General features: G+C 41.8%; 1 protein-coding gene across 1 annotated transcript in view; it reads right to left on the bottom strand.

Annotated features, from left to right (window-relative positions):
- Positions 1-15,401, bottom strand: part of LOC127004136 (protein amalgam-like) — a 53,633-nt gene that overhangs the window by 14,331 nt on the left and 23,901 nt on the right. Inside the window, exons 3-4 of the mRNA XM_050871540.1 lie at positions 13,591-13,801; positions 5,819-5,946 (exon numbers count right to left, since the gene is read on the bottom strand). Coding sequence (XP_050727497.1) covers positions 5,819-5,946; positions 13,591-13,801 — 339 coding nt within the window. The remainder of the gene's footprint in view (positions 1-5,818; positions 5,947-13,590; positions 13,802-15,401) is intronic.

Here is a 15,401-nt window from a genome sequence, read left to right as displayed (position 1 = left end):
CTAATGGAAGCAAATATACAGAGGGTGCGCGAGGGAAAGGTACAGAGATATATATATTGTGTTTATCTGTGTATGTGTGTGTGTGTGTGTGTGTGTGTGTGTGTGTGTGTGCGTGTGCGTGTGCGTGTGTAGGTGCAAGCAAGGGAAGGCCGATAGAAATAATTGAAATAAAGGGCGAGGGTGCGGCAGATGGGTCTCTATCATGTTTCATTGGCCGTTCAAAGTATTCTAGTGTATGGACGGTGCTTGTGAGGGTGACAGATACACACTGCACGCGGGGAGGGTCGTACTGGCTGCGCTTTGGAACGAGACAATAAACAAGTCCCCGATATTACTGCCTGAGTCATTGGGTGTTCTTTTTGTGTGTGTGTTCGTGCTACGTGTGCGCTTGCCGATGGTCGTATTTTTCGTCGGAGTTATTATTGGGTGAGTAATATGCACGTGGAGGGAAGATTTAGTGCGATGGCTTTTGTGCGGATATCAAGGGAGGGAGACTGACAGATGAGGATGAGAAGAGAGAACTGGCGCGCTGATGAAAATGACGTGAGAAACAATGCGAGCGGTAGTACACGGAGAAGGAAAGTGACGTAATTGCGATGGCTTGTGTGCGGATATCCAGGGAAGGAAACTGACAGATAAGAATGAGAAAAGAAATGATGCACTGATGACCATGACGTGAGGGGAAAAACAACAACCAGCAGTACGTGGGGAAGTAAAGAATGACATAATCGTCCTCGTTTTTCTTAATATTCAATGACGTCATGAAAAAATGTGAAAATAAGGAGACAGAAATAATAACCACGGAAGAAAAAAGATATTCGTGGTTCCCCCAAAATAGAGTAAAGGATGATAAAATACAACAAACATATTTCTTACTTCTCCCTGTCGCTCTGTCATTTTCTCCTGCCCTTCTTATCACCTCCAGGAACAGGTAGAGAGGAGGAGGAAATGAAGAAAAAAGGGAATAAAGGAGTGGCTTACAATAGGAAAGAGGAAGTCAGGTGGCGGGGAGCGGAAGGCGGACGCGAGACATATGTTTGTAGTGAAGATTAAGTGTGTACGAGGAGGAGAATGGGAGGCGTCGAGGTGTCTTTAAGAGGTCGTGGCCGGGGCGGGTTTTTGTGCGGGTTAAGAGAGGAAGAGGAGGAGCGCCGCGGCCATTTGTATCCATCAGGACGAGTCGGATGAAGGGAAAAAATAGTTTGTCGTTATGGACAGACTTATGAGAAGAAATGGAAAAAAATAGAGGAAATGGTAGCTCATAGTTTAAAGCTACGGAGATAGGAGAAAAAGTGACATCGCATGGACAGACAAAAGTAAAAAACTTTGTATGGATAGACATAGGGGTTGAAAAAAATGTTAGACTACAGACAGAGTTACGTTGATGAAGAAAAGAGCTGTGGAAAGCTAAAACTATAAATATATTCCCCTTCAAAAAATAATCGCTTTAGAGTAAAATGACAATGTGAAAAAAATACTATGAATATGTAAAAGAAAATAAAGTAGCTATGAAAACTAAAACATCGTACAAAGTCTTCAACCAAAGCTCAGTGACAGGCACATCGGAACGTACGTCCAGTTTCCTTATGTTGCCACGAAGTTGCGGTCGATACGATTTTTAAGAGTTTATTGTTTCCACACTTACTACTTCTAAAGGAAGTTTGTTCCAATGAAGGGTGACTCGGTTTTTAAAGAATTACACTGCCATGCTTAAATTGGTAGTCCTTTATTTTTAGTTCTTGAGTCAGTTTGTTATTCAAAGAACTTTATTTGAACTCCTTCAGGTACTTGAAGACCTGAATTAAGTCTCCTCGTAAGCGTATCTTTTCCAGTGTAGAGAGGCTGAGTGGTTCCTATGGACTGGAATCATTTTCATAACACATCGCTGAAATTTATCCCAAAATTCAAGTTCCTTCTTGCAGTTAGGTGTCCAGAACTGCACTGTCTATTCAACATGAGGTCTTACCATTGAGTTATATAAGTATAACATTACTTCCGGCGTCTTACACTCGGTAGGAACCCGAACGCACAAGGAAGAGGAACAGCAAAACGAAAACACCCATAATAGCTCGTAGACCGATCCTTGAGGAAATTGGAATGGGAATAGGAAATGGAAAGAGGTTTATGTGAGTTACCTTTCAAATTGACCAATAATAGAGAGAGGGAGGAAAGAAATGTTAGATATCAGGAAACGCGTGTAAGGGCGATATTCAATATATCCTGTTTGTTTGTTTGTTTGTTTGTTTGTCTGTTTATTTTTCTGTGTGTGTGTGTGTGTGTGTGTGTGTGTGTGTGTGTGTGTGTGTGTGTGACACCTTATCTTACTCTCCCTTTGCTTACTTTATTTCCTGTTAATTTCCTCTCCTCTCTTGTCTTCCCTCTCATATTTTCTTACACTAATTTTCCTTTGCCATTTCTTTTTTCATTTTGTTATATTTTGGACGCATGATTATGCTCTCATTTTTTGTCATTTTCTTCACTTATCATTCTTATTTTTTTCTCATCATTTCATTTTTTTCATATTTTTCCTTTCCTGTCTTTTCTCCTGTTTCGCTTTTTCCTTATTTTTCTTTCTCATTTAGTTCTTTCATATCCCTTCATTTCCCTTCCCTTCCTATCCTGTTCCCTCCCTTTCTGTCGCTGTCTTCCCGTTTGCGATATTTTCTTTCCCTTCACTTATCCTCTTTAAATTCCTTTCCTATCCCTCAGTCACTCTTTCTCGACCTTCCCTTCATTTACACCATATCCCTTCAATTCCCTTAAAATCATCACCCTTGTATACATCCATCATCCTCCCTTTCTCCTCTGTCTTTCTTTCATTCTCTCCTTTTCCTTCAGTTCCTTTAATTTCTCTTCCCTTCATAACCTTCCCCTTCCCTCGGCGCCTTCGTCATCTCCACGTTATTCTCCTCGTTGTCCCGGGAGGCGCACGCGGAGGAGCCTCTGTAATTGTCTCCCACCCTGCCAGTGTCTCTGCAGGGGGTAGAAGGGGAGAGGAGAAGCGAAGAAAGGGAGGGAAGAAGGGGAGAGGAAGGAGGAGGAGGGTAGAGAAGGGACATGCGGTTAGGGTCGGTCCACTCCTTTTCTTTGATATGTAATTAACCTCCGTTGTTGTTGAATTTTTCTATATATTTTTCTTGTTTGTATTTTTTGTTTAGCATCGTGTCTTTTTTTACTTGTCTTGTGGGCTGATGTTTATTTTTTGCCTTTTTGTTTATTTTATTTTTTTCACAATGACCTAGATTTCTATTTTCATGGCCCTTTTTCTTCTCCGTATTATCTTCATTCATGCATTTCACCCCCTTTCTCCATCCATCCTTCCGTATTTTTATTTCTATTTTATTCTTCTGTTCCTTTGTTCTTTCCCTCTTTAATGTCTTTTTTGTTTTCATCCTTTCTCCACATTCCCCACCCATCTCTGTTTTCTCTTTCTCTGGTTTCTCCTCCTCCTCCTCCTCCTCCTCCTCTTCTTTTCACTAAATCCTACCACCTATTTCTCCTCAAAAGGTCTCCTCTCTCTACCAATTTCCTGTTTTTTCTTCCTGGTGCTGAGGGAGAGGAAACGTAAAGGTATAAGGGTGTGACTGTTGATCCGTCAGGGTGTGGCTGGTTGTGACGAAGTGGGACTCTGAACAACACCTTCCTTTTGGGTGTCGATGGAATTAGGACTTCGATGTCTTTTCTTTGTCTTTTCTTTTCCTTTTTTTAATATTGGAGGTTGTTATGTTTTCGTTATTGGAAGTAGAATTTGTAAACAGGCAGTCAAGTCGATCGATGTGCCTTTTGTTTTGTTATTCTAAGAAAGACATGAACAACACCTTACTTCATTTTTGGATTGCCGATGATATTTGGGCTTGAATGTCCTGTTTTTTTTTTTTTTTTTTTTTTTTTTTTATAATGCAGTGTTTTTCCTTAGTTTTTGGAAGTAGGATTTGTAAACAGGTAGAAAATATCGACCGATGTGCCTTTTGTTCTAAAGGAATATCCTTGTCGATGATATATAGTTACCGGGCTTTGTAGCTCGACTACTACGTATTGTCGCAAGGTTAGCTTTGTCAGTCGCTTTGTGAGTCTGTATATTGCTATTTCTTTGAGTGAGCGTCTCCATACTATATAAAATCTGCCGCCTAAAGATGAAAAAATCATTAATCGGTGCCATTATAAAAACCGAAGCATCATTAGTGTTTGGAATTCTAATTAACAGGTTTAGAAACTTTTAGGTCATTAAAGAGAGTTTGAGTCTCATATGGGATGTGCAGTTTTATTTTTTGTTTGTTTGTTAGGAGGATTGTTAACGAAAATACGAAGCATTTTTACTGTTTAAACAGAAGCATCACAGTATGTTATTTTGTATGCTGTTTCTCTCTCTGACGTTAACGCACGCATTAAATATGATGGCAAATAATATAAGATCTTTTATGGTTCTTCTCATTCAGAGAGACGTTTGGGGAGCTTTTATTAATTTTATAAAGCAAAGTAGAAAACGTTTATAGTAAAGGATTCACGCAAACAGCCATATTTATTTCAATGTTTATTTATTCATTCCTTTTCTATGCATTTACACATTCATTAGTCCGTTCACTCTCTCATTCATTTATTTATTTATAATTTTCATCAACGTATTTGTTTAGTTATTCTGAAATTACGAATCCTTGTTTTGAGCATGATGTTACGGGTTTGACAACTTTCAAAGAAGACGGTAAGAAAGAAAACGGAATGGGTGGCAACAGATGGGAAGCTCCTTGAGCCCTCCCTCTTTCCACATTATTACTGGGATGACATCTTTGTAGGTAAACATGATCTAGATCCGCTTGATGTGTATAGACGACATTGGAAAGGAGACACACGTTTGATCCTGGAAATTGAAAACTCTAAGAGGTTGTGTTCTTTTTGCAATGTTTTCCTTCTTTCGATATAAAGTGGTTGTTTGAGATCGAGCACCGACGAAAAAAATCATGACCTAGTTGGAGAAAGAAAAAGGGAGTTGAAAGAAAAGTGGTAGCCTTCTTTTTGTAATGTTTCCCTTCTTTCAATACGTAGTAGTTATTTGGGCCCGAACACCTGACGAAGAAAATCATGGTGTTGTTGGGGAAAGAAAAAGGGGAGTTGGAAAAAAAGTCTGATGCCCCGAAATGGGAACTTCGAAAGAATCATTATCGCGGTCGTTTGCACTTGATTGCTCTTCAGTTTACGCTTAAGTGACCATGGAGGGGAAAAATAGTGAAGGTGTGTTGGCGTAACTGATTAAACAAGAGAGAGAGAGAGAGAGAGAGAGAGAGAGAGAGAGAGAGAGAGAGAGAGAGAGAGAGAGAGAGAGAGAGAGAGAGAGAGAGAGAGAGAGAGAGAGATGAAAGCCAAAAACTTTTAAGAGAATCATCAGCTATTCTTACCTGTCTCTTACCTTGTTGTTATGTTGATTAGCACTCTCACTCTTCCGCATTTTTTTTCACTCAGGCTGGCCAATGTAAGAACGGGCACCGGCATTGTAAAAAAGGAATAAAAGAAAACCAACGAGAAATGGAAGAGTGACTCCTGAAAACTTAAGCCCGTGTTCTTCTACGTCTCGGCACCTCAATAATCCGGTGTGAAAAGCCTCTCGTAGAAGTTTCTGGGATTTTTTATGTTTTATGCTAGTGATAGTTTGACACGACTTTCGCATCTTTAACGGAAAAAATCACCAAAGAAACACCGGTTAATCTTTGCTGTGGCGTTGGGAAATAGTGGTAATGGAAGCCCAATACGTTTATTAATGAACCTTAACCTCGCCTGTCTTCCCGTCTCATTGCGTCTCGTCTCGCATGTGTCGTCTCGTCCTCACCTTATTGCTGTGCTTCCAGATGACGTAAGAGGGCGGCTTGGGCGTGTAGTCCACCACGCAGGTCAGGTTGATGTTGCTGCCCCTGTTGATGAAGACGTCTGGACCCCCGAATATGGTCGTTTTGGGCTCTGGGGAGGAAGAGAAAGACGCCATGGTTACGTGAGGGGGAGGCTGATTGGAAAGAAATACTGATCCGGAAAGAAAAAGCGAGAAATATCTCCCGTTGGGCTGGGAAAGAGTTTGGTAGGATAAAAAAAGGACGAGGAAAAGAAATATTGACCGTCTGATGTTTGAGGCTAATGACTGCTAGGAAAGAATAGGGGAGGAAAAGGAAAGCGTTAGGAAGCGATTCTTAGGTGACGGTAAAGAACGTTCGGAAAGAAAAAGGAGGAAGTTGATGAAGGAACATTGCGATTTTAGAAAGAAAAAATAAATGTCCGTATTCAAAGGCATCTCATAAAGAATATGAGAAAAAAACTTGTCATTATAATATACATGTCCGAAGGTCCTATTCTTTTCTGTATTTATGTATTTTAATATTTTTTTGAGAAATAGAATTATTATTATTATTATTATTATTATTATTATTATTATTATTATTATTATTATTATTATTATTATTATTATTATTATTATTATTATTATTATTATTATTATTATTATTATTATTATTATTATTATTATTATTATTATTATTATTATTATTATTATTATTATCATTATTATTATTATTATTATCATTATTATAATAATTTTTAGCAGCACTTGTTTAAATTCGTTAGAAGGGTTGCTAACGTCGAATATATAGGGAGTATTCCTGCATAGTATCCTTGACCAAAAAAATAAAATATTATATGAAAGTTGTGTCTGAAAGTTAGTTTGGAGTTATTTCGAGCCAGTAATTACACTGAATCGCAATTGTATATATATATATATATATATATATATATATATATATATATATATATATAGAGAGAGAGAGAGAGAGAGTGTTTGACCATATAAATGAATACAAAGAAATACAAATGCTGGTAAATGGACGCAGCCCCAATTAGTATACAGTCTATAGCGATCAGCCAGGATTACACTTTTTCTCTTAATAAAATACATCAAAGTGGAATATTCCCTTTCACATTTGTCAAATGGTACGTAAAGGACTTATTGTCCCGGAATGGTTCACCACCTCGCCGCGAGTCTCTGCAGCACCAGGAAAGTTGGGTGTTGTGCGCGAGGAGCAGCATAATAACAGTGTTGTGGTAATAAATTGCTATAGGCCTTTAAGGAATACAAGTACGCTGAAAGCTTTGCGTTGCGGGACCATGGTGTGCAGGATGTTGTGTTACTTTTTTTTTAACAAACATGACTGATGGGTGAATAGAGTGTTGCAGGACGCCGTGTGTTGCAAGTCAGGGCTGCAGGGTTTATGTTGCAAATTGTGTAACGGGACGGAGTGTTCCGGGCTTGGGTGTTACAGGGCGGGGTGTTGCAGGCCTCGCAGCTCCTTGGTCTCCGTAATGCGGCTAATTAGAAAGACTTATGAGGCCGTAACTCAACAACAGCTTTCAGTATTTGCAGTGAGCGGGGGAGGGCTAAGGCAGGGTTGTGTAAGTGTGTAAGTGTGTGTGTGTGTGTGTGTGTGTGTGTGTGTGTGTGTGTGTGTGTGTGTGTGTGTGTGCGCTGGGATCCCTGAAGAACACACAAAATCGCCTTTTTTTCATTCTCTCTCTCTCTCTCTCTCTCTCTCTCTCTCTCTCTCTTTTCAAACATTTTCATATTCTTTCTTTCCCGTTTACTTCGTTTTTACACCGACCTTTCTCTTCTTCGAGGGGAAAGTTTTTGACTCTATTGTAAACTCAGTGTCTGCTGCACGGCGGAAAGACCCTACAGCCCCTAACTCGTGCTGCCCCCGCCCCTCCCTCCTGGCGTGAGAGGAACGACCCCTTTCAGCGTCCTGTCGTTGAGGTGACACAGGAGACACCATTGGAGAACGAGATGAGGAAAAGAGGGCGGGATGAGGGACAGAAGGAGGGGCGAAATGTGACGCGAAAGGTGCTCGGCGAGAAGGAGAAGGAGCAGGGTTGAGGAGAATGGAGAGGCGGAATAGAATGGAAGAGAGGGGGAATAAGATGAAGGGGATATGAGTGGACGTGGAAGGAGGTGGGGTAAGGGCTTAGGAAGACTGTTATTGGAGGGATGGAGAGGGATATACGGGCTCGGGAGAGGCAAAAGGGAAGGAGAAGGCTGAGAGGAGAGGAGAGATTATGGAAGAGGAGTGTTTGCGCTGCTTAGACGAAGTGATTTTATTGAAGAGGTAAGATGAGGAAAGGAACGATAAGGCGATCACCGTGCAATAAAAACAGCTGCAAGGAAGAGAGGCATTTGGAGGAGGGAGAGGAGATGGTATTTGAGGAAGAGGAAAAGGAAGAGGTGAAAAGCGGGAATGGTGAAGACATCAATGAGAAGGAGAGAGAACGAAGAGGAAGAAAAAGGAAGAAAAGCCTCAGGAGGAGGGAGAGAAGGTCGTAAAGGAAAAAGAAGAAAAAGAAGTAGTGAAAAGCGGAGAAGGTGAAGACAACAGTGAGAAGAAGAAACAACGAAGATGAGGAAAAAGAACGAATACGAAAAAAAAAAAATCCATCAAAATGAGAGAAGCAAAATAAAAGAATGAGCAGTAAAAACAGAAAAAAATAAGGGAAGAGTGGAGGATTTTCAAGCGAAGGCGAAACTATCAGAAGAAATGAGATCGACAAAAAAATGAAAAATGAAAGTTAAGGGAACGGGGTGAAGAAGGAAGCGGAGAGGCAGACAAGAAGGCAAGCAGGCAGTGAAAGGCAGACGGAAGTAGGTAAAGAAAGAGGAAGGTACAAGTAGGCAGGCAGAGGGAGGAAGGAAGAAAACAGAAGGAGATTGAAGGAGGGAAAGGGCGGTAACAGAAGGGAGGGAGAAGGATAAAATAGTAACAACGTCTGAGAAGGGAAAGAAATGAAGACGCTATGGAGGAGAGACGACGGCGCTGCAGGATCGAGTCTCATACCGCCGAATATTTTCATCTTTGTCCATCATCCTTGGGTCGTTTGTGCCCCTTTCTCCACCTGTCTACCTGCGCTCATCTTATTGTATGCCAGGTGTGTGTGTGCGCGTGCGTGTGCGTGAGAGAGAGAGAGAGAGAGAGAGAGAGAGAGAGAGAGAGAGAGAGAGAGAGAGAGAGAGAGAGAGAGAGAGAGAGAGAGAGAGAGAGAGAGAGAATGAATGTAGGCAACTTTTGTAGTTCGTAAGGCCATTATACTCTTGCCTCTGTTTTGCATATTTAATTGCTGTAAAACCAACATCTTTTTATTTGTTTTTTCCTCCTCCCATCCTCGCCTCCGTTAATACCTTCCTTTAATTGAGGCTTTGTTTCGTGTGTCCTTTAGGCTTTCCGGGGGCCGACTCGTGTTAATGGCGACTAATTAGGAGCCGATTTCACTTAATTCCAGTCATAAATATTTGGTCCGAAACGCCGAGCAGAGATCCGATCGTCTTTCATGTCACGTTAACTCTGGACGAGGCGACGCGGGGCTCGAATAGAATGACAGAATGATAGCTAATCCCTTTCTCTCTGTCTTTCTCTCTGTGTCTGTCTGTCTGTCTGTCTGTCTGTCTGTCTGTCTGTCTGTCTGTCTGTCTGTTTCTCTCTATCTATCTCTCTATCTATCTAAATGTAAATTTGAATATAAATATTAGTAAGTAGTGGTCCTCCATCGGTGAGAGAAAAAGCTTTAATTTTCATCTTTTTCGATAGTTCAATAAGCAATAGATTACCATTTTTCTAGTGGATTGCACGTAAACTATCTCTCCTCTTTAACAGCAAATTAGTTTCTTTGATCTTTATTTTCAAAGAGCACATACATATTTATCATTACCATCAATACACAGGGTTTAGGTTTTTCTGTCTTTCCATAAATTAAAAGTTTTCTATTTTTTCTTATTAAATAGCATATACGTCCGTTTTAATTTAAGCATCAATGAGTAATGACATTTTTTCTCTCTCCATAAACGAAATTGCGTTACAGTAATTTTTTCCTCCTTGTCAAACAGCACATGTATTTTTGATCAGCATTTTCTTACTGTCTCTCCATAAACTAAAACCGAGTAATATTTTTTATTTTTTATTTTCTTCCTTTAATTTTCAAACAGCACATATATATTTGATCACCATTTTTTTCCGGTCTTCTCATTAACGAAAATTGAGGAATAGTTTAATTTTTCTTCCAATTATTTTCAAACCGCATGTATTTTTTAAGCAGCATTTTTCTCTGTCTCTCCATTAACGAAAATTGAGTAATAGTTTTAATTTTCTTCCTATTATTTTCAAACGGCATATAAATTTTTTGAGCATCATTTTTCTCTGTCTTTCCATAAACGAAAATTGAGTAATAGTTTTCGTTTTTTCCTTTTATTTTGGAGCTGCATATAATTTCCGCCTAACAAGGACCGACCAGTCAAGGAAAATTAGGCTCGCGGCGGGAACGAACGAGGCGGGGCGCTTTGTGGGGCGGGGCGGGGCCTTTGCGGGGACTTAATTAACTTATTCCCCGGTAATGGACGAGCCAAGATGAGGACATTGAGCAGTGAGAGCTAATTATTGGCTTTTTTAACACACCGGCCCAACTGTCTCGCTCGCTCTAAGTCTCGCTCGGTCTCGCTCTCTTTCTCTCTCATGTAGTCTCTCTCTCTCTCTCTCTCTCTCTCTCTCTCTCTCTCTCTCTCTCTCTCTCTCTCTCTCTCTCTCTCTCTCTCTCCTAAGAAACGTCTGTGGAATTAGTTTTCTCGTTGTTTAGGTTTCTTTTTTCTGTTCTTTATTTTCCATAGTGTATTCTATAATGTCAATTGTTTTTTTATTCTTTTCCTCTTCCTTCTCCTCCTCCTTTCTCTCTTCCTTTTCATCCTCTTTCTTCTCCTCCTCCTCCTCCCCCTCCTGCAAACAGTGGGACAGTACAACAGTACCCTTGTATAGAAATGCCTCTGCCTTCAAACGCTAAATGTTGAATAGTTGATCGTGAACTCTCTCCTTAGAATGCTGGAATTGTGTACAACAAAAACAAAATAGTTCCTCGTATTTTTCTTACTCTCTTCCGTCTTCTGTCTCCCTTTTTTTCATTTTTCATCATCCTTTTCTTCCATCAAATTCCCGTCAGCCTATTTTCATCAATGTTCACGGATTTGTTTTACATCATCAAGCCATAACCGAGAGGGACAAGAGAGAGATCATATAACTCCTCCCTCCTCGATGTTGTTCAGTCCACTACGTATCGGAGGCCCGTTCACCCTCTACTCCCTGTGCCTTATGTGGGTAGCAGTAATAGGCATCCGGGCCGGAATGAGTGATGGCCGGGCTGAGTTGAGCGAGAGGTGCAGACTAGAGGGGGCCAGGATGATGGAGGGTGAGAGTGTGGAGAGGGAAACAAGGAGAAAGAAAAACGGGGGAAAAGAAGGAGTAGGTGTATGAAAGTTAGACGTAGGAGGGAAAATTCAAGCTACTAAGGAAAAATAGACGATGGGAAAAGAAAGAATAGGTGGCTTTAGATACATGAGGCTGCAAAGGAAACGGAAACAATGGGAAATGAAAGAGTAGGTGGATGAATATTAGGCTATGTGGGGAAATTGCAAGCTAGGAAGGAAAAGGAAACACTGAACCCAAGGAGAAACGTGAAGGAAGAACGATGGGCGAACATAACAAGAAAACAAGAGAAAGGAGAATAAGGAGGAAAAGTAGGAAGAATGGGAGGAAGTGGAAGATGGGATAGAATAGAAGAAAAATGAGCAGGAGGAACAGGGGGAGGAGGAGTAAGAAGGGAAGGAGGAGGAGGAGGAGGAGAGGCGCAGGAGGCAAGAGAGGAGGACGAAGATAAATAGTCCGGAGCTGCAGGTTAGTGGTGAGGGATCTTTCAAGAGGCTGACGAAGGAGGTAAAGACAAGGCCAGCAGAGGGGAATAATCCTAAGGAAGATTGACGGAAGAGTGCGTCAGGAGGAGGAGAGGAGAAGGAGATGAGAGACTGATGGAAAACTTAGGGACGAAGAGGAAGAAGAAAAGAAAAACGAGGATGGATGACGGGGAAGAGGAAAGGCCTGATTAGGAAATAGATGAAGTCAAAAGGAGGGAAAGAAAAAGCGGACGAAGAAGAGGAGGAAAAAGGAAGAGGAAGAAGAGGAGAAGATCAATACAGGGCCAGGACGTGTCGTGGCCTCGGGCAGTATAAAGGATTACGACTAAAAGCGATTAACTATGGGAGCTCAAAGAGGGTGAAGCGGTTTGAGGCTGAACTACGTGATCGGCGGTTGAGGTGGATCGTCTGCAGATGAAAGTAAGCCTCCAGGACGCTACTGGGTCTCTGAGGATGAAAGAAGAAGATGAAATTGAAAACTGATGTGAAAGTGCAAGTACTTAAGAACTCAAATATCGTCATCTTAATGAAAAAAAAATAACGATGCGGCGAAAAATTCTGGGCGACGAATTTGGCCCAGGCCTTATCAAGCTTGAAGCGATTTTCCGTATATTTTAGTTATAGGTCATTTGTTTTACATTAAGTTGTAAGACGAATCAAAGGCACACCTCAAATGGAAGCCAAAGATTTTTGTAGGAAACTAAAAATATTGCAATTCAAGGTCACGTACAATGAAAACCGGCTGAAAATAATTGCGTTAGAAGTCCAGGCAGGAGATTCCCCGTCAATGCTACACCCTTGAACTCGGCGCCTCGTGCTTAAAATCAGGGTCACGTACTTGGGAATAATGCCGCGCTAATTGTCTCTGCTAATTGCCTCCCTCGGTGCCCTGTAAGAGGATGAGTGACGGGAGTGACTAAAGGAGATTGAGGGTATTATTGGATAGTGATGTGGAGGATAATGGAAGGGTCGCCGGCTGAGTAAAGTGATGAAAGAAAACGCCAATTTTGGAAAAAGATTGTGCCAGATAAAAATGTTTCCGGTGGCACGTTCGATCCTGGCAATTATTTCCGAAAACTCTGGAGGTGCGGAGGAAAAAAAATGTGTAAAATTAAATTACCTTTGGTTCTCATAAAACTCGAATGAAGTGTGGTGAGGGTAATTGTGTGTGTGTGTGTGTGTGTGTGTGTGTGTGTGTGTGTGTGTGTGTGTGTGTGTGTGTGTGTGTGTGTGACGCATTGCCAACCAGAATAACACACATAAATCATTGTGAGTCACTGGACGTCATTCAGTCTCTCAGAAACACCCCTGACCACCACACATCACTCACCACTACTGCTTGTTTTTCTTCTGCTATTCCCTTTTTTTGCCTTCACCTCATTGCCATCAATCTTCTCCTCCTCCTCCTACTCTTCCTCCACCACTTTCGCTTCATCCTCTTCTACTATCCATTCTGCTTGTTCTTCGCTTCTTCCTTTTTTATTCATCTACTCTTCCATCACTTCAAAGTCTACCTCCTCGACTCATATTTCATTTTTTTCTTCCTCTTCCACCACTATCTGCTGTTTCTCCTCCTCCCTACCTTCTGCCTCTGCGCTTCACTTCTACTAATACTCCTCTCCTTGTTATTTTACCTCTACCTTCCATTCCTCCTCCCCTTTACCAGTGTTTACCTTTTATCCATTACCACCATAATCTCATCGTCATCCTCTCAATCCCCTTCTCTCTCGATCCCCACTCTTCCATTTTAGCCTCCTCACCACCCTCTCCCTGCCCTGCCCTGCTCCCTACCACTACAGCCTCTTCCCACCCTCTCCCTGCCCTGCCCTGCTCCCCTCGCTACTTACCCACGACGGTGAGCCAGATGTAGTGCCTCATTGGCGGCGTGGTGGACACCTGACACTCGTACATGCCAGAGTCCCGCACCTGAGCAAACTTCACCGTCAGCGTCCAGTCCTCTGAGCCAGGCGTGTGCACTGCGCGGAACCGCTGGTCTGACGTGTACGTGTAGGGCCCCACCGTCAGGAGATGTGTGTCCCGGTGCCGCAGCCAAGACACCTGTAATGTCAAGCTTATAGTACCGTGCTACCCCAACCAAGAGTATTGTATTTTGCACTGATATATCATTCATTCAGTTGCGCTTCTACCACCGTTGTTGCTTGTGTTTTACTGTGATGCCACCACAAATGACTATACCATTGCAATGATTATATCAGAATTGTGTTTTGAATCCTGACACTCTCATTGCTCACATGTTCACCTTTATTAACACGACCTTGTCACTATTTAAACCCGCAACACAGTATCATTGCGTTGCAGAACCCTCACCCACACTTCCTTCCCTGTTACTGTTATCACTACCACTACTATTACTACTACTACGACTACGACTACGACTACGACTATTGCTACTACTACTACTACTACCTCACTGTAACCGCAATAATAATAAATATAAAACAACAACAACAGCCCCACCACTACGACCCCAGTGACTCGTTCTGACCCCGACTACCCCGCCAGTGGTCAGGTCGTCTGGCCGTCTTCTCAGGGGAATTATCGTAACTCCTCCTACAAAGCGACTCTCGTTTTCTTTATCGTTGTTCCTTCAGCTTCCCGCTCTTATCTTTTTTTTTTTCTTTTTGTTGTTATCGTTCTCGAGATCTCGTTTTCTTTTTATTGTATCATCGAGTCCACTTTGGCCTTCAGTTTTGAGAAATACAAGACGTTTCCTCGTATCTCTCTCTATATTTTTTTCATTCTTTTATAGTGTGTTTTCTTGCTCGCTTCAAGTTTCATCATGGCTTTGTATTTTTAGGTCTCTGAATTGTGTGTGGAAACTTTTATTTTAAAGTTCTCATATTATGCTCAGTTTTGTAAATACGCTTTCCTCGATGTTTTACCGCTGTCTGCAAAATTTCCTATGTTGTTGTTGTTTTTCTCTTTCCCTTCTCCCTTTCGTTTTTCCCTGTCATTTATATTCGTAAATACAATCACAACCAGCCATTACGACTATCATCACCACTACCATCACCACCACTATCACCACCATCACCACCATCACCACCATCGCTCTACCACAACTGCACCCTTGCTCCTGTGTTTCTTCCCCACCCTCATCCATCATTGGACTCGGCTGAAAACGATAAATGTTGAAACCATAAATACAGATCCCAGAAAACCCTCCCTCCCTCCTTCCCCTCCTCCTCCCTCTTCTCCCTCCCTTGCTCCCTCCTCCCACCTCTCCTACCCAGCCTTTTCGTCCTCCTCTTGTCCCTTAGATCATGAATACACACACACACACACACACACACACGCATATGCACACGCACACGCACACAAACAAAACTCAAACGCTTCTCGGGTCTCTGTTCTTTATCTTCACCTAAAAATATTTTCCTCCGTTGCTCGAACCAGAGGGAGAAAAAAAGTTAAAAAATTGCACCTCCTTCTGCAGGACACGAAGCAGGAAAGGATTTGTCACGCTGCCTTCCTTCGGCGGTGTCTCAAGGGCATCGTTGAGTCAGGCGGAAGGAGAGGCTTACGTCTGGTGTTCTTGAAGGGATGGACACCTCGCCCTCTGCTCCCCTTTCCTCCTCACCTCATATTTTTTAATCTGAACTCGTCCTTCATTTCATATCTTATCATATCTTTTCAC

This window comes from Eriocheir sinensis, chromosome 27 (assembly GCF_024679095.1).
Source record: "Eriocheir sinensis breed Jianghai 21 chromosome 27, ASM2467909v1, whole genome shotgun sequence".
Taxonomy (NCBI): Eukaryota; Metazoa; Arthropoda; class Malacostraca; order Decapoda; family Varunidae; genus Eriocheir; species Eriocheir sinensis.
This window is presented reverse-complemented; position numbering and strand designations above follow the sequence as displayed.